The sequence below is a fragment of the Mustela lutreola genome, chromosome 2 (genome assembly GCF_030435805.1).
Source record: "Mustela lutreola isolate mMusLut2 chromosome 2, mMusLut2.pri, whole genome shotgun sequence".
In the NCBI taxonomy this organism is placed as follows: Eukaryota; Metazoa; Chordata; class Mammalia; order Carnivora; family Mustelidae; genus Mustela; species Mustela lutreola.
The window spans coordinates 212,035,863-212,055,541 of NC_081291.1; the positions used below are offsets into that span (position 1 = coordinate 212,035,863).

The 19,679-nt window shown below is 46.5% G+C and overlaps 1 protein-coding gene across 7 annotated transcripts in view; it reads right to left on the reverse strand.

Moving 5' to 3' along the window:
* TIAM1 (TIAM Rac1 associated GEF 1) overlaps positions 1-19,679 on the reverse strand; it is a 383,002-nt gene that overhangs the window by 80,692 nt on the left and 282,631 nt on the right. For all 7 annotated transcript variants that reach the window (XM_059164569.1, XM_059164572.1, XM_059164571.1 and 4 more), the window contains 5 exons: positions 14,811-15,035; positions 12,792-12,977; positions 6,335-6,481; positions 3,758-3,832; positions 1,082-1,252 (listed from right to left, as the gene is read on the reverse strand). In XM_059164569.1, coding sequence (XP_059020552.1) covers positions 1,082-1,252; positions 3,758-3,832; positions 6,335-6,481; positions 12,792-12,977; positions 14,811-15,035 — 804 coding nt within the window. The remainder of the gene's footprint in view (positions 1-1,081; positions 1,253-3,757; positions 3,833-6,334; positions 6,482-12,791; positions 12,978-14,810; positions 15,036-19,679) is intronic.

The following is a 19,679-nucleotide window of genomic DNA, read 5'->3' on the forward strand; positions in this document are numbered from 1 at the left end:
AATTATGCCACAAAGGTCTCTACTTGCCCTTTCGTGGCCCTGGGGAAAACCATCACACGGTCTCAAGAACAGATTCTAGATTCTTCTGACCCTTACATCCTACCCTTCCTGATGAGCAATCTGGTGCCGGAGGGTACACTGAGGCTCAGAACCTCGGTGGATGTGGGTTCAATCCCCCTTTTTGCAAACTGACTGTGATGTGAGCCCAGGGCCAGGAGCTACGGCTCTCTGGGCCTCACTTTCTCCATCTGTGTAATGGGTGGGGGGCATCAGTTCTTTCTCGGACTTGATAGAACTAAATGGGACTATTAGTGCTATCAATTGTGTGAAAGTAAAAACGGGCCCATGAGGAAAACTCTTTGCTTTCCTCTTTGCTTCCTCCACTCAAGGGACTTCCAACGGCTGCCCGTCGGGAGAGAAAAAAAATAACACCATGTTGACCTTGAGAAAGATTAGGAAGTTTCTCAGCTTCAAGTGAAAGCAGAGAGAATGAGCTCAGGCATCTGCCACATACTCACACAAAAAGAGGCTAATGCTCTGTTTTATAGGAAAGGGAGTTTCCCATCCTAGAGGTCACACGTATTTCTTTCAGTTTTTCCCTCCCCAGATACAACGGCGTGTCTGCTGCTGTCAAAAAGCAGGTTATACACAGCACGCAAAACACGATACCATTAAATACACGCGTGTGTGTGCGTGTGGAAAACAGAAGGGAAGACAGACGCCAGACCGTTTACAGCATAACTTCCAGATCCTGGAAGGGTGGGTTTCACTCGCTTTGTTCTTTACCCGAATTGTCTACAATTTTTGCAATGAGTGTGTGATATGCTCATTACAATTCTATGAAATACACATATTGAAAGAAGCTACTTAAAAAGAATCCCTCTCCTCCCAAAGCCAAAGAATTCGCTTCTGCTTATTATGCATACGATCACAAAGGATTCCCAAGCGGCTCCAAGGGGAAATGGAGGTATACTGGGAATGCCTGCCTCTCCAGCACGCCTCCCAACTTCCACGTGCACCGTGGGAAATTCCTCCAGCCCCCTCCGCTCTTCTCAAGGAAACGACCCAAGGAACTTCATACCTTGCAGATCAGCTCCAGGGTGTCCCGGGCAGTGTCCCCGGGCCGGACGACGGTCAGGGCTGGCTGGTTATTTGGCAGACAGAACCAGGACGGAGTGAAATACTCATGGACCCAAATGTCGCAGTCGGGATTGTGCTGATGGACGCTGGGCAACACCATTTCTTTTTCCCTCTACGGTAAGAAATCAAGTTAGCCGGGCAACAGTGGTAGGGCTTTGCGCTTTTCGATCCCCAGGTCGTATGCAGGGATTAATTATTCCCGTGAACATGGCCCAGAGCAGAGATGGTGGCACTGGCTGAAGAAAGGGACATTCAGAGGCAGGAAGAAGTTATTGAGAGAAGAGCTTTAATAGAGTAAGGAAAGATTTCTTAGATACGGTTTCTTAGACCTGGTCCACAGCATCCACAGGCGGGCCGTGTGTGAGTGAGTGGGCACTGAAATTTGGAAGAAAGAGAGAAATGGCTCATCCATTCAGCTCAGTGTTCTTGCTAGGATTTCTTCCACCAACCCGCCTTAATTTAGAGCAGGGAATTCCTGCAGCAAGAATATCTACGGGTGAGTTCTGTTTCAAAGGCAACAGTGAGGCCCCAGGGACGTTCTTAAAGAAAAGATGATGCTCTAGCACTCGTATTTACGGGGACCATCGTCTCTGTGCTTGCATTGATTTCCAGCACAGTTCTGGGACAGAAACGGCCCCATTTCCCAGGGGCCGTTCAGGGAACCTCAAGGCGTGATCTTTCTGGCCTTCTTAGGCTGTTGCCACACTCCATCCTCCCCACCACTCTGCGGGAGGGCCGGGGAGTAGTGCCCAGTTTGTAAGGATGGGATATGCGTGCATTCAGCGGTTGGGTTAATCTAAGTCAGGCAGCTAAAACCCTCCACAGCAATGAAGCAGGGGTCCAATCTCTTTGAAATAAGGAAACAAAGAATGATGTTAGATTTCAGCAATGGAGAAAGAATACTGATGGGCAAGATGTGCTCTGATAAGACTTGATTATTGGTTTAAAACCAGGCCACCAATCAGTAAATACACATCTATAGGTTACTAAGAACAAGGCTGGTATTAACAAATTACAAGAAGAAACAGATTTCCAAACAAAGGCTGACAGGTGGTAACGTAACAACTTCCATTCACAAAAAGAACGAATCCCAGAATGGGGGACCTACTTCTGTAAAGGCTACTGAGCTAAATTCACTTGAGAAAACAATTTCAGCTCTGGCTTTGAATGATGTTGCATGTGCAGATAAATTAAACCCCAAGGAAGGATCGGCAAAAAAAGCAATCCCCTTGGTTAAATTCCATTAACTAAAATCGGAATCTCCTACTGTCCCCATGCAGCATGTTAAAAAAATGATACTTAGCAATGGATCGGTCCAAGTTTTGCACCTAAACTGCTCTTTGAGATCAAGGCATTCTAGCAAGAAACAGAATAATGAAGTATCTCCAAGAAACGGAAAAACAAAAGGGACACAGAAATCCAGAGGAAAAACATTTACGGGTTCCAGGATCTCTGTGTCTGGAGAGGATATCCAAACATTAAAAGCGAACTAATAATCGTATGCAAGATGAGTTACCTAACTTCAGAAATGGCTCCATTAATATCAAAAACTATGCTTGGATCGCATATAGGTACAGCGATTTAATTACACCAGGTCTCATCAGAGGGAGAGAGAGTCTTTCAAAGAGAGGCTGTGGCTGGGTATTTCCAAGGACGGCTGCCTCTGTACCCACGATGACACGATCCAGGAGCAGTCCGAGCACAAAAGTGAGAGAAGGCCTGCCCGTGGCTGCTCGCCTCTCCTCCCCGCTCCAGTGGCCCGAACCCCGCCCCCATCCCCCCCACTCCCCGGCACTCTGATTTCAGAGGTTCGGCTCCACCTAGAACGCCAGGCTGCTGACGCGGCTGCTGAGTTGCATGGCAACCAAGGGCTAAACTCTCTGTCATATCGATTCGGAGTCCAAAAACCAGAGGATCCTTCCAAGGTCACATTGTCGACATCAGAACCCCCGAACAAAGAGGTTGCTGGTATCACTACAAGGGTCTTTAAAACTGGGGAATGTCCATTTATTTAGAGGCTGAAAAAAGTAGCCCAGGGGAAAAAAAAAATCAATATTCTTTATGGGCTTTCAATCAGAGCAGTTTGACAACCCCTTTTAAATCCAAGCACAAGGTTGGAACAAGTCTGTGAACCTTTAATTGAATACTTGTCTTTCAGGAGGCAAATGCAGTTTTTTTGTTGTTGTTGTTTAAAGAATATACTATCGGAACAGTTCTTTGAAATTAAGGGGAACAAAACAGCATGTGTGAGCAGAGAGGGAGGGCAGTACGAATTCACTTCTTGGGAATGGAAAGTGGATATAAAAGGAATCAGCAATGACATAAAATACTCAGCTCCCCAGAACCCAAATTTTGTCTTAAATTCTCGATGGGAAATTACACATCCAAATGGTAAGTATTGAAAATGTTATGGCAGCAGGAGCGTGTTCTCTTTGTTACCAAGTTTTACACATAAAAGGCTTTTCCACATTTTACTGACCTGTTACATAACTTTGAAGATCTGATCATTTCGGTATTTAACAGAGTTCACTTAATTTTAGGATCCCAAGAAACCAATGAATTGTGTGATGTTGATACATTTGTGGTACTTTTAGAAAAGGAACGTGTTTATTTTTACCTTGCCATCTGGAACAGTGTCATCAAATATTCCCTCTAAAGATTTCTTTACAGCATCCGTTCCTTCACCGAACACCTGCACGTACAAAAGAATCATATTCAAAAAGACCTTGGTCAGGAGGGCAAACGAGGCATGGGAGGGGGACGGAAAATGGACACGGCTCTTAGAAAACATTACAGAGCTTCCAACTACTCCTCTATCAGATCCGTAAATAGGGAGCGCATTCCATGGTAGCAGACCATGGAAAGTACGTTCCTCTAACTGGATCACCTCCCCTGATCTTCGACTACTCGAAGAAGAAAGAAGCTAAAGAAGAAGAAGGAGAAGAAGAAGAAGAGAAGAGAAAGTTAGCTCTTAGATCTGGATAATTCATTTAGATTTAAAGACAATACATTTGCTAAAGCAATGATCTAGGTTTGTTCACACTGAAGAGTTTCTGCAGTTCCCTCCTAGACATGATCAAATGTTTTTCAATAATTAATTTTTCATACTCTGTGGAGTAGAACCCGAGAACGTACTTTTCTAGTACCTTCTACAACACAGAAAAGGTTGTTTTTTATTTTTTATTAAAAAAAAACCAAAAAACAAAACAGAAATTTGTCTGTTGTTCAAAATTAAATGAATTCTGCTAAGTCGTCAAAATCTAAACATGGAGACAGGAGAAATAACACATATTGGCTCTAAACCAATCAGATACTATCAGGACCATACAGATGATTAAGAAAAAGCCTTTCTCCCGATGTAAATGAGATCGACAGAAACAGACGATTTTTGTCGATTTCAAAGTACTGAATTAGTAAGTAAATTTCTGTTGGTGTGCTTATGGCTAAGCAAGAAGATTTTGTAAACTCTTTAAGAAAAAGCAACAAGAATTGCTTGGAAGACATTGCATCACCCTTTGATTTTTGAAATACGTTAAAACATTCTCTTGGACTGGGTTAATGCGAGTCATCTACTTCGGCAGCGATGGGAATGTAACACAACTGGGCGCCTACACGGAAGAAGCAGGTGAAGCAAGGCTTTTGATAGAAAAGAAGGTCAAGCCGAGCTGCCAACCTCAAAGCCCTGGCATATATTTTAGTGGTGGTCTGAGCCCTCAGCCCTCACGGGATTCACATCCAACACCACACCACCTCTCAGAAGGAGGGGGAAGTCTTGACTGTGAAAGTGCCCTGTGGGTGAGCTTAGGCATGAGCCGCCAAGTCTCGTGTGATTTTTTTATGGATAAAATAATGACTTTCCGCTGCACCTGGGTGGCTCAGTCGGTTAAGCATCTGCCTTTGTCTCAGGACCCAGGATCCTGGGATTGAGCCCCACTTTGGGCTCCCAGCTCAACGGGGAGTCTGCCTCTCCCTTTGCCCCTCCCCCTGCTCCTTCTCTCTCAAATAAATAAATAAAATCTTTAAAAAAAAAAAAAAAAAGAATGAATGACTCTCCTCTAAACTGTTTTTTCTTCAGATTTACACAGCAACGAACTCCCAAGTAATAAACTCGGATGTCCCGCCTTCCCCAGAGACCACAGAACAGACCATAGGGGGTCCTGGCTACCTTATCATTTGCGACTCTGGTTTCCTGCAAATTCCATCAAGGACACAGATAACCCGCATTTAAACGGTGAGCATGGTGGTCAGTGAAGAACACAGGACATCGGTTTTCAGGATTGACATCTCTTTTAAACTTCAGTTCTTAAGCCCACTGAAGGCTGGGATTATCAGAACCAATAAGGAGGGATCTTTTTATGAAGGTGGTCAGCTGGCTTTTCACCATGCGTGAGGGCACAGAGTGAATCGGCAATCCTACCGTGCCCTCCACAAACGCTCACTGCCACCCTTTCCAGCCACCATCATCCACGAATCCAACACTCTCCTCCGCCTGAAAAGATCAACAACCATGTTCCTTCAGTCCCTAAAACCCGAACAAGTGGTCCTGGAGCCACTCGTTTCACAAAACCAGAGGAGAAGGATGACAATGACAATGGGGCAAAGTTCCTAGAAGTGACTCTAGTAGGACGGCGGTCTGGGCGAGAAGGGTTATAAGGGACAAGGGACAGCATCCGACTGTCGGAGGCTTGACCCCCCACCACTCTTCTTGGTGGTGCCGTTCGCCATGTACTGAGATCCCCTGTGAGCCCCAGCATCTGGGCGAAAGGCAAAGGAGCTACCCATTTAATGTCAACCCCAAAAAGCCAAGGGCAAAGAAACAGTCCAATTTCCCCAGCGGCTGCCTTTGATCCCGCGCCGGAGGCAGCCTAAAAAACTCTGTGCTCAGGTGCCCACTTGGCTTCATCAACAAGCCTTGCTTTTTTCTGAAGACTCAGGATGAATTGTGCACTTTCAGGAGGTCTATAATTAACCAGCGTTCGGAAAGGATGCAGGTGGGGAGACAGGAGCCTGGTGATAGACTAAGAGCAGGGTTCAAAGTCAGGCGTACGCATTATCTACTAAAAGTCTCGTGCAAGCAACATCATGTGTCAACCAGCCGATGTGAAGGAGCAGCCAGGATCAATAAAGGCGCACACACCCCCTCACAAGGCCCAACGGGAGCTGGCCAGGGAAGCGACCTGACCCTGCTTCCTACCTGATTGATGCTGGGGCGTCCCTGCTTCTTTTTGGAGGTAGTGTCCAGACCCCAAAGGGAAGAAAACCTGCTCCTCCGCTTGCTGGCAGATCTGGACATGGCCTGAGTACGACGTCTCACTCCCGTTTCCCCAGTGCGAGCTGCCACCTGCAAACAGTGAGGAACGACATCAACAAGAGCGAGGTGTCAGGAGGGCTCCCCTGCTCCAAGGGGTCCCCGCGACGCCACACCTCCAGGGGGCATCCTTCCGCGTGCTGGATGGGACGCTGCCCGATTCATGAGTTACTTAATAAAGCCAATGAGATCTTCAAATTCATAGAAATTTTTTAAAAAGCCAACACTGACCCCACCGCCAAAGCATTTCATCTCTGACCTCTATACACGAGGACTTTGAGGGCCCTTCGTGGATTTAAGATAGAACCAAAAGGCTGGCAAACTCCATCACGGTCCGAAATCCCAGGAAAACATAGTAACAGAATGTATAGGTTCTGTTTCCAAGAAGTAGGTGCCCTTCTGGTCACAGGATTGACCTTGAGCAGTAAGTTAAGCTAAGTAAGATTCTCCCCGAATGCCACAGAGTTGTTTCTACGTTCTGGAAAAACGGTGCCTGAGCGTCGGGAAAAACAGGATGTGCTGGTTCTTGTGATTCCACGTGAAAAATCTAAACTTAACCCACTCCTCCACTGATTTTCTCAGAATTCCGTAATTCCCTTCTTAGGCAAGTGACAGCGGTCCCCCAGTATCCTTCTCCCTCTGCCTCAGCTAGAGCAAGTCCCCAGGTAGCTGAGCACGTGGCTACCCAGAGCTGACTTCTTTTCCTTTATAGCAGGACATGCGCTTGTGGCAAAGTCCTGGACGATGGGAGAGAAGCAGAAGGGCCATACAAGCTGCAGGAATCATCCTCAGGAAAGGGCAACTTTCCCCTTCTGCATCGCTTCCCTCCTCAACAAAGGAAGGTCCATATGCGAACTAGTCAGTCTAGGACATTCAGACAGAACCCTTTCCAAGACGGCAGGACCATCAGATGGGAGGGACCTGGGTCCGTGAAAGTGGCAAAGCCCCCTTACTGGCCTTACATGTCCTATGTTTAGGAAAAGGGGGAATAAAAGTTCTGTTTTGTTTTAAAAAAAAAAATAAATAAAGGGAAGCTAAACTCTGTTAAGATATTTGCCAGATGGGGACGCCTGGGTGGCTCAGTTGGTTGGGCGGCTGCCTTCGGCTCGGGTCATGATCCCAGCATCCTGGGATCGAGTCCCGCATCGGGCTCCTTGCTCGGCGGGGAGTCTGCTTCTCCCTCTGCCTCTGCCTGCCATTCTGTCTGCCTGTGTTCACGCTCTCTCTCTGACAAATAAATTTTAAAAATAAATAAATAAATAAAAAGCCTTTAAAAAAAAAAAAAAAAGATATTTGCCAGATGCCAGCAGCCCAGATAAATATTTCCAAGGGCATCCGCTCCCCCCTCTTCCCACCAAGTTTAAATCTGCCTCTGGGACAAGGGCTCAAGGAGATGCGGCATCTCGGTGAGGACTCCAGAGTTCTTCCCAAGCACAAGCTCAAGCTTGAAGTGTATCCTATGGGCTATAAGCGAAATCCCAGGAGCTTAAGTGAGGTCCCACTTAGGCCACCCACGGGCTTTCCTCATATAAGGGAGTGCCAGGAGATACAGCAAGTCAGACTTGAAATGAAACCTCCCCACCCATTCTTTGTTGCTGGAGATGAGTCTTGGAACCTCCTTGTCATAGATTCCCACACGGGCCACTCCCAGGGTGATGACTGCCAACTGGCAGCAGTCTAGGGAATGAAACACCGTTGGGTAACATCAGGGCCCCCCAGCCATCAAGCACGGTGGTTAGAAGGCACACCTCTTTGGGCTTTTAAGTCCCCTAGAAGCTCCATGAGCAGATTGGCAAAGACATTACAAACAGGAACCCAAACAGCTTCTCTGCATGGGTATCGGGGGAAGGTTTTGGTCCCAAGTGAAAATAGGAAGATGAGATCTTGTGTTTTCCCAGCTTGGCAAAGAAGAAAACCCAGATCCGGGCAGATAAAAATCCCACATCCAACACCATATTACAGAAACAGCTCTGATCTAGGATTATTATGCTCAAGGTGCTGCTGAGGGGGACCAAAAAAAAAAAAAAAAAAAAAAAAAAAATCACAAACCAAAAGGCACATGTCTACTTGAAACAGATAAACATTTTCTCTATTCTCCTCACCTTCTTAACGGTAAACACAAGTTGTAAAAAGAATAAGCCTATAGTGTGCTCATGATTGTGTGATTCAATGATCAGTTAAGCTTATCATCACAAAATGAGGCCACTAAATAAATGATATTAAAGTTAAAAATCCTGGGGGCGCCTAGGTGGCTCAGTGGGTTAAGCCTCTGCCTTCGGCTCAGGTCATGATCTCAGGGTCCTGGGATCGAGCCCTGCATCGGGCTCTCTGCTAAGGAGGGAGTCTGCTTCCCCCTCTCTCTCTGCCTCTCTGCTTACTTGTGGTCTCTGTCTGTCAAATAAATAAAATCTTAAAAAAAAAAAAAAAAAAAAAAAGTTAAAAATCCTGGAGGGGAAAAAGCGCCCATTTGGCCTCATATTTATCTACCTCCTTATTAACAGATAAATTCACCAACAGGCGCCTGAGTGGCTCAGTGGGTTAAAGTCTCTGCCTTCTGCTCAGGTCATGATCTCAGGGTCCTGGGATCAAGCCTCGAATCAGGCTCTCTGCTCAGCAGGGAGCCTGCTTCCGCCTCTCTCTCTGCCTGCCTCTCTGCCTACTTGTGATCTCTCTCTCACTGTCACATAAATAAATAAAATCTTTAAAAAAAGAAAAAACAGATAAATTCACCTATAGATACATGCACACACACATACAGGCAGCCATATGTAAATATAGGGCCGGTGTATTACCCTGATTATATATTCATATGTACCTGTATTATTACCTTGGTTACTTCCCTGTGGCACACATCAATACTGGATCTACCATGTCTATTTAATTGCTTCTTTCTTCTGCATCTCCCCCCACAAGAATATAATCTCCAATAGGAAAAGAACTTTGGGTTGTCTGCTGCTAGAAACCTGATCGCAAAAATAAGTGACATATGCCAGGCTTCCCATGTACTTGTTGACTGAATTGGAGAAAATAAATAAACCAACATCACAAAGCAAAAGCAGAGATCCTGCATAACGTGGTTCCAACAGTAACTCTTCAGTTTATAATTCTGGAAAAACTGAGCCCAGAAGAGAAACTTCTTTAAAAAAAAAAAAAAGATTTTATTTATTTGACAGAAAGAGCGCACAAGCAGGGAGAGTAGCAGGCAGAGGGAGAGGGAGAAAGCAGGCTCTCTGCTGAGCAAGGAGCCCTATATGAGCCTCGATCCCAGGACCCTGGGATCATGACCTGAGCTGAAGGCAGCCACTTAACTGACTGAGTCACCCACGTGCCCCCAGAAGAGAAACTTCTACAATCATAAATATTCTCAGTTACCGGTTGACCAGTTGGTTTAGTCTGTTTAACCAATGGGTGCTTCCCCGAGGGCTCTATTCTAAACTGCCGGGGGCCCTAGAAACTGCTGAACTAAGTACAACCCCCAACACAATAATGACCCAAAACAAGCTCAGGGATTTGGGAGTGAGTAGGGGGGAAGCTGGCAAAAGAACTAGTAGACGAGAGAGCTCAAGAGTTTCTCAATGATCTTTGCCCAGACAATGCCTCCCTTTGTGGCCGGAACCTGATTACTCTATCATTCTGCTCATCTGTGCAAACAAGAACAATGATAACCTTCTTTCAAAGAGTACAGTGGGGACCCTTCAGTTAATTACTGCAAATCACTGAGCATTATGGGAAGCCCTCCTGGTGAATGGGACTTAAATTGTAGCCCAAATCTCCTCGCCGTCCCCCCCGCCCCCCTGCCCGGCTGCCCTCACACTTCTTCCTCCCATGCACCCCCCACCTTAAAAGAAGAAGAAGGGGAAAAAAAAAAAAATTCTGGACAAAAGCTGATTGAAGCCTGTTTCAATCCCAAGGAAAAAAAATTCCCTGGGGTCAAATGACAAGGAGAGGAGGAAAAAAATAAGTCTCCAATAAATCAGACTAAAATTCCCTACCCAGGATCTCCTACAGGAACGGGAGCAGCAAACAGGAACAGATACCTGACAGCCTTGCCTAACTGGTTCTGTCTGAAGCAAAACCCTTCGTGGAAAAGAGAAGTTTGCACGGGCACCTAGACACACGGGCACCTAGAACCACACTGCAGACGCAGCTGCGGGGGAGCGGGGAGAAAACACCAAAGGAAGAGAAAGCTGCACGTAAGGAATTAAATATCCTCCTTTGGGGGCACCTGGCTGGCTCATATGGCTAAGCGTCTGCCTTCGGCTCAGGTCATGATCCTAGGGTCCTGGGATCGAGTCCCACATCGGGCTCCCTGCTCCATGGCAGGAAGCCTGCTTCTCCCTCTCCCACTTCCCCTGCTTGTGTTCCCTCTCTCGCTGTGTCTGTCTCTGTCAAATAAATAAATAAGGTATATATATATATATATATATATATATATATATATATATATTCTTTAAAATCACTGATCAGGGATGCCTGGGTGGCTCCAGTCGGTTAAGCGTCTGCCTTCGGCTCAGGTCACCATCCCAAAGTCCTGGGATAAGAGCCTCACATCGGGCTCCCTGCTCAGCGGAGAGCCTGCTTCTCCCCCCAACTTGTGCATTAGCTCTCTCTCTCTCTGCCTCTCTCTACTCATATATAAAATAAAATCACTGCCCAAAAAGCCTAAGTTCCTAACTCTCCCATGTTGAACTGGTCAGACAGTCACAGCCTGCCCATCAAAAGAAAAAGAATACACAAATCACAGACAGTGAGGCAGAGGAAATTAGACAGTCGGCAGATAAACTACAGAAGGGTAACAATACAGTGATTTACTTCCTTGTTTCAGAGAAGTCAGCTCTGATGGCTTTGAAGAAAGTGAGGCAAAGAAGTTTTAGGTGGATCACAGAATTATTTATATAAAAACCTCAAAAGCCCAGGAAAAGGAAAAAGGCCATTCGGATGCTTGGGGTTTATAATTAATACGGGACCTGCACCATGGATGTCATAAGCTCCCATAACACAAAAGCCACCTCGACATTCTTGCAAGGCAGCCAACAAGAATTTTTATCCCAATTTGGGGTTTTTGTTTGTTTGTTTTGTTTTGTTTTTTGCACAATAGGCAAACTGAGATGTGGTCAAGTTAAAATGGATGTACAGGTCTCAGAGAAACAGCCCTAGAGCCTCAAACTAAAAACCATTTGCAAGATTAGACATCACAGCACATTGACCCATCCCTACAAAAAAGAAAAGAGAAGAAAAAAGGACTTAATAGCTATATGGAGAGGTTGTAGCCAGGGAGAGCAAGAGAGACCAAGAGCTGAGCTGTAATTAGCAGAACAAATCAGGATGCCAGTTTTAATAACTCCAGAAATTGGTTTAAGACTTCTTTAAAAATGTAAATCTACCCCTAATTATCTGAATGATGACGCTAATCTATTTATAAAGAATACAAACACCTCTGACTGAATTACAGCTCTGAACTCAATTGAAGGGTACAGCTGACACGACAAGCCAAGAGCAGCACAGCCAAGGTCTTCCAAAGCCGCTTCTGGAACCTGAGCCTTAACATTTAATTCCGCAGCAAATGTGCTAAAGGTGCAGTACATGTTAAGTGGGTGTTGAGTTGGATGGGCTGAAACCGTGTTACTCGCACAGCAATTTTTGAGAAGAAAGGAGCCAAAAGTACATAAAGCTGTTCGCAATTTAGCAAGCACATAAAATTACAGACTGCAAACACACAACACGACGAGGCAATCTGCCGTTCCGGAGGTCAGGGGAACACTCTCCTTCCGGAGCAAACACGTTATGTTGGTCGGGCTGGAAAATCACGGAAGATCTTTACCTTCCTTGAACGCATCGGCTAGTCGTGACTGTCCAGAACTGATTTCCAGAATTACAATATTTAAAATTCGAGTGAGAAGGATGATCTCCAAAGAGATCTATGTTTACTAAATGGTTTATATGATTTTGTGCGTGTGTGTCAAATATATTTATGCAGGAGAGAGCTCTCCACTTAACATTTCCACGAGGTTAATATCAAAAAAATCTGTATTTGGATAAAAACCAGGACACTGTCTAAAGATGACACAACTTATCAACAAACACTACACGCAGAGATCTCTTAAGATAATACCTTTCCTGTCTTCTTTGCACGGTAATTTAGGGCCCATCAAGACAGGCGTTAAGTAATAAATTTCAGAACAGATTCAAACGAAGATCTGTACCCACCACAGAGGGAGGGGACACGTCAGACCTCCACACATAGCAGTAAATTAGAAAAACACGGCCGACACTCTTGCCGAGTCCTGCTCAGGATTAACAGTCCAGATAAATATTTCTTAAACACACCTCAGCCTCTACTCACCAGGGTATGAAAGGATGATACAGAAAAGATCCCAAGACGGCCCATCGCCACTTTCGTTGGTCGGCTTGCAAAAGCAAGTAGCCTTTTGGGGTTTGGCAGCTCCCCGCCTTGGAGGCTAGCTAAGTAACAGCGGTAACGAAATAGGTCCATTTGGAACTGTTCAAGGTTTTGCTCCCAAACGAAGATCTACAGTGGTGAAAAGGTGAGTAAAAGGGAAAACAAACGTTAACAACTTCATCCTCCATAAACGTTACAGATCTGTATGTTCTCAAGGTATTGATCACACTTGTAAGGGGTAAACAACAGGTACCCTAAGTTTCCTAGGGAACAGCAGCTCAAGACTTACTGTTTTCATAACTTAGTGTTTTTTTCCCCCCACAAAGATCTACAGTCATACATTAAGTTTGGTAAACAGAAAGTATATGTTAGTTGCTCTGTGTGTCCCGTTACAGATGTCACTTTTGTGGGCCATTGTAGCCCATCAGCTCCACGCTCTGGGCCACAAACCCAAATGTAGGATTTCTATCACTGGAGAATTCTAGAACTTACCAAGAGAAGACTTCTTATAGAAAGACGAAGAAAAAAAGGAAAAGTGAGGTGAATTAAAGATCACAAGCAAAGAGACCAGTAGCTGTTGGGAAGAGGTCATGGCAGACAGTAGAGGGTGGGAAACAGAAAACACTAGAAGGTGAAGACTGAGGCTCTGGAATAGAATTCCAACCACAAGGTATATCCAAGATATGCATCCTCATTTTTCTTTTCTTTTCGTGTGTGTATGTGTGTGTGTGTGTGTGTGTCCTTGTCTTTCAAAATGGCAAGTAATACTTACTTTCTAAGACGGAAGTGATATTTAAAGATCATGCAAGAATGAGACTCAGTACAGGGTCTGGTGCACAGCGAGGGCTCAGTGATGTCAGCCATGATCTGGATAACGACTAATGGTGGACATGGACTTTTTACTTTGACATGAAATATAGTGTTCGCGTATGTCCACATCCACAGCAATATTCACAATAGCCAGAAAGTGGAAAGAGTCCAAATGTCCACCCGTGGACAAATGGATAAACTAGGGTGTGTACAAAGATCCACTACAATGTGGATCGAGCCCCAAACATGACACAAACGGCAAGAATTCACACACAAAAGGTCATGTGTTATGTAATTCCGCTTCCATCAAACATCCAAAATGGGTGAATCCATTGAGGCAGAGCGCCGGGAGCAGGGGGAAGCGATTTAACAGGAACAGGGCTTTCTTCTGGGGTGAATGACGATGTCTGGCAACAAGACAGAGGTTGTGGGGGCTCAATCTTGTGAATGAACGAAATGCCACTAAATTGGACACTTCGAAATGGGTCATTGTACGCCATGAGACCTTCGTGTCAATGACAATAAATACCGTGTCTGGTAACAGCGGGCAAGACCCATGGGACACCACAGGCTGGCCCATGCCATCAACCTCTCAGTGGTTTAAATTCACTTACCTACATAATTATTTCCTAAACATTAAGACAAAGCTTCAAAGCATGACTAGATGGCTATCACAGGCGTGGAAACAACTGAGTAGAAGGCAAACGTGTCCTCTGTCTGTCACCTCGCTCAATCTTTCTTTATACTTCTACTCAAACACTGCAACACATTTTTTTAAAAGACACTCTACCTTTTCTAAATTGAGGAATCGGGAGTGTGTCCCACCACAGCAGAGCGCCTCATCAACCTAAGCGGGGGAGGGGGGCAACCTCCAGACTTGGCGACTTCACAAATGCCCTAGAAGGAGCGTGGTACCAGTGGGAGTGAGAAGCCTCCTTTATTAGATTCTTTCCATGTAATATTGTACCTCCCGCTCACAACAATCGGCTGGGAACAGTGGGCGAGGGACAGTGACTGTCACAGTAAAGAATTCAGCCACCCAGATGACAGGCTAATAACATGACCAATGATCCTCTGTTATTCCAAGGAGCCCAAGAACTTGGGAGCCCTACCACTCCCCCAACCCAAGTCCCAACGTGGAAGAACAAGTACCTGGTCCAATATAGTTTTCTTCTTCTTTGAATCAGTGACTGAAGACAGCTGCATCTCGCCCATTTTCTTCATCTTTTCATCCATATCAATCTTCTGTTCTAGTTTTTTGATTTCAGACTTGAGAAGCCGGAGCGTGTCTTCCTTGTGGTGGTGCCTCGCGACGGCCGCCGCACAGGCGGAGTGGATGGCGGTGATCCAGTTCTCCAGCTCCGTCTGGCTGGTGGTCTGCAGTGGGGGGGGGGGGGGGGGGGGGCGAGAAGAAACAGCCGCCTCTTAGGTTATCAGCAGGGAACCAGAGCATTTCTAGTAAAGCCACAGCCCTGGGAGTCAGGGTGACAGGTCTGCATACGCCGTGGGTCAGGCTCACCATCCCGACCTCCCCTTGCAGAGACACTGGAACAAGGAGGTCTGGGGTCAGACGCCACACCCACCCCCGGCCTCCAAGAGCTGCGTGGGATAAAAGTCTCTGGGTCTGCTCAGAACTCGCTTGTTGTGACGGAATGAATTTGTCTCCCCCAAATTCAAATGTTGGAATCCTAACCCCACTGTGTGATGGTATGAGGCGGTGAGGTCTTTGGCAAGTGCTTAGGTCATGCGGGTGGAGCCTTCCTGTGGCAGATTAGCGCTCCTATAAAAAGCGGCCAGGGAGCTATCTAGTCCCCTTCTGCCAAGGGAGGACACAGCAAGAAGATGCAGTCTCTGAATCAGGAGGCAGGCCTGCCCAGAACTCAACCATGCCCCCACCCTGATCTGGGACTTCCAGCCTCCGGAAGGTGAGAAATAAACATCTATCGCTTACAAGCCACCCGCTTATTTATTTGTTTACTTGTCCATTTATGTGAACAGCAGTCCTAACTTAAGACACTTGTATATGTGATAATTCTATACGGAGAGTTTACTTTCTAGTGGAGAGGGTTGTTCTGAACCAAAGGTCAGTTTTCAGAGAGGGCTGGTCAGTTCCAAGGTCAAGATCGAGGCCAAGGAACATCACTGGCCAGGGAACACACCAGCCCTGCCTCCGGCGAGCTGCTGTGACCCAAATCCACAGGCCCCGTGCCAGAGTCAAGCAGCAATGACAGTTAGGGTTGCGGAAGGAGCTCAAGGCAGCCAGAAGCAGCGTTATGTTCGGGGACACGTGGGAGTTTTCTAGGAAGTGGAGCCACCCAGCAGCGAGGAATGGCTTTTCCCATTCCGTTCTCCTTTAACATGGCCATCCCCCAGCAACAGACAAGCAACTCAAAGCGACTCAAGGGGCTCTGAAAGGGGAAAGTCAGAGAACAGTCTGGGGGAGACAGCTCATTTGCACTAAACCACCATTACAAATACTGAGGACAGGCCAGAATTTTCCGGGTATCCCCTGAAGCCCGGAGAGGTTTAATAAACACTCGTAAATTAACTCACTGAAGAAAAAGGTCTATTCGGCCACTTGAGTACTAAAGTAACAGCCAACATCATTTTTACGCACAGAACACTGATTTTTTTCCCCTCTCCCTCTCTGATGCATCTTCTTAGTCTCCAAACTTACTGGAGGGCTGGCTGGTGAACAAAATTCCGGTCATGGGCCCCTACTGCCTGGTACTCTGCACCCCAGCAACCAAAGACCACCCCAGATGTCCACGTTATTTCTGAATCCCCTCGGTCTGGTGTCCCACAGAGGGAACTGCGACATGGTGCCAACCAACAGAGCCACCACCTTCCAGGCAGACCTCAACAGCCCGGCAGTTGAGACTTTTAGAGAGAAGTCTATGCCTGCGCCTGACGAAGACATCAGGGAGCTGGACATTCTCAGAGGAGCGGCAGAGCGAAACAAATGGAATCATCTTGTGGAAACTGAGGGGGAGAAGAGGAGGTGGTGACAGCGGAAATTCAAGGTAAATACTTGTAGGGACCTGCGGTCTGTACGGGACATTCACCTTTAAATGCTTAATGTTGCTACAAACTGTTAAGGTGTATCTCCTCTTAGAAAGATAGATGTTTATTTCTCACCTTCCGGAGGCTATATTACTTTCAAGTAACTCCAGAAAAATACAGAGTTTTAGGTCCTCCCATATGTGATAAATGCACCAGGCTTGTTCCTGCCTGGTACAGAACACAGGGTTTGACCCTTAGAGTCTCTCAGTGCCTCGGCATTAGTGGGTACGTCACCAAGTAGAGCTACTTTTCATCTATCTAACTATCTGTCTAGGGAGGGAGCTAAGGAAGGAGGGAGGGAGAAGTTAGCTCAGATGGAAAAACAACCTAGTAAGGGTTCTTTTCTAAAAGAAAAGCTTTGAGGGGGCGCCTGGGTGGCTCAGTCGGTTGAGCTTCTGCCTTTGGCTCAGGTCATGATTCTAGAACCTTGGGATGGAGCCCCATGTCAGGATCCCTGCTCAGCAGGGAGGCGCCTGGGTGGTTCAGTTAGTTGAGCATCTGCCTTTGGCTCAGGTCATGATCTGAGGGTCCTGGGATTGAACCCCGCATCAGGCTCTCTGCTCAGCATGAAGTCTGCTTCTCCCTCTAACTCTGCCTCTATGCACGCCCTCTCTCTCTAATGAGTGAAATCTTAGGAAAAAAAAAAAAAAAAAAGCTTCCAGGAAGAAAATACCAAGTGCAGGCAAAGATATGGCGCAACCAGGATTCCCAGGCTCTGCTGGCTGCTGCTGGATGGAAATATACCACCGGTGTAAGTGCTCTGGAAAGCTACTGGAGGATACCTAAGAAAACTCATGGCTTGTGACCCCAAAAATGCAATCCAGGGTACACGCTCAATGAAAATGCATGCACACGCTCACCTGAATACATACACCAAAATGGTTACAGCAGCAGCATCTGCAATGGGCCAAACTGGACACCGCCCACACACCCGCCCACGCAGAATGCATACATCACGTGAGGTATGATCGTGCGATGAAGCACACTACAGCACGGAGAACTTAAGGGAATACACTTCACGCAGGTAACCCTGAGGACAAGCTGTCAGACATACAAGAATAGAGACTACGATTCTCCTGGTCTAAAGCACAAACACAGACAAAACCGGATGTACTGTTACAAGTCAGAAGAGGAGAGCTTTGGGGGGAGCTGGGGAGGGAGAAGCAGCTGGAAGGAACCATGCGGGGGCATCTGGGGCACTGGCCATGTTCGGCTCCGTGGTCCGGGTGCTGGTTACACACGCGTACGACATGGGGGTATAAGCTTTTGAAATGCCATCAAAATGTGTACTTTCCTGTGTAGAAATTATACTTTAATAGCAAGTTCACACACACACACACACACACACACACAAACCTTCTAAGATTCAGCACCCTAAATTTACGCAGAATTTTTCTGTGACTATCCTAAAAATAATAGATTTCAGGTTTCATTTTTCCTTAAAAGTTGTCTCTAGAAGATTGCAAGGGAAGCTCCAAGCAGCCGGATCCTCTCAGCGGGGCCCCGGTCATCAGATAAGCAGCTGCCTCTTTGAGCTGAAGCGTGCGTTTTCCTTCGAGTGTGCAGCTCGGGGGACGCAGGGAGCACTCAGACTTTAGGGGAGCCGGCGTTTTCACCTATTCACAAGGACACCGCTGGGAGCGTCTCAGACAGAATCTATGGGGAGGCAGCACATGCCATGAGGAGAGGTGCATCTGCTGTAGAAACACCCAGCACATCAACGACGCTTGCTGTGAGGGGGGCATCTGTCCCCCCCAGCGGCTCCTCAGCCACCTCCCGCCTCCGTGAGAAACCCCCATCCCCAGACCTCTCCCGCCTTACCCCATGGAGCAAGAAAAGGAAACCTATATGCCTGATGGCAGATCTGAAGAATTAATGGTTAAGATCTCCAACCACAAGATACAGACTCTGCTAATTTAAGTTAGAAATTTAAAATTTTTAAAATAAAAAACATTCCCCTAGAAGGGGCCCAGGTGCACTTTACAGATGGGGAAACCAAAGCCCAGAAAAAGTTAGATATAACACAGGAATTTATTGCAAACCTTGATCTTGACCAATCCCGTGCTGAAAATCATTTTGTTACATGCCACGCTGCTCTTGAACCCCTAGTTCTCGTCGCTTCCTCCGAACCCGGCCCCCTGTGGTGTCATTCGTGTTGCAATTGGAACATTTTGAGCTCTCCCTGGGCACACAGGAGGATGGAACCTTCCTGCTCCCTTTCAAGTTCAGTGTGGCCAAGTCATGGCTTTGGTCAATGAATCTGAGGAGAATGGACATGTGTCATCACTAAACACAAGCCCGATTCACTCCCATTCTGGTCCCTCTGCTTACAGTCGTGGAAGCCATGTGTCAGGATGAACCTTCTGTCAGCCTGGGTTCCAGAGAGTCCGGGACAAACACAGCCTCAGACCAGTATCTGTCAGACACGTGGCAGAATGAAAAGGAGATATGAGGGCTGCATCTTCCTACAGAATAATCTAACCATCCTGACAGATGCAAGTGAAAATCCCACTTCAGTGCTTCTCGAGGAGTCTATGTAACACACTTTCAACCACAAGGAGAGCCATAATCTGATAGGTTCTGTACAACAACAGCCTCTTCCTCTCTTTAATGAAAGCGGGACCCCTTCTTCCCTCCACCTTTGAGGGTCTCTGCCACACTCAGCCAAGGGCAACACACCCCCATTCTGATGCCAGAGAGTTTATGTCTGCATCCCAGTTAGGAAGTGGAAGCCCCTGGCTGGCTCGATCGATGGAGCATGTGCGGTTCTCGATCTCGGGGCTCTAAGTTTGAGCCCCAGGCTGGGTGCAGAGATTACTTTAAAAAAAAAGAGTAAGTAGAAAGAAAGACCGAAACTAGCCGAGAAGCGAAGGAGCCTTTGAAAGATGTATATTTAAATTTGGCAGAGCAGCTATCCTGAAATTTATTTAAAGAAAGAAAGATGGTGGTTGCCAGGGG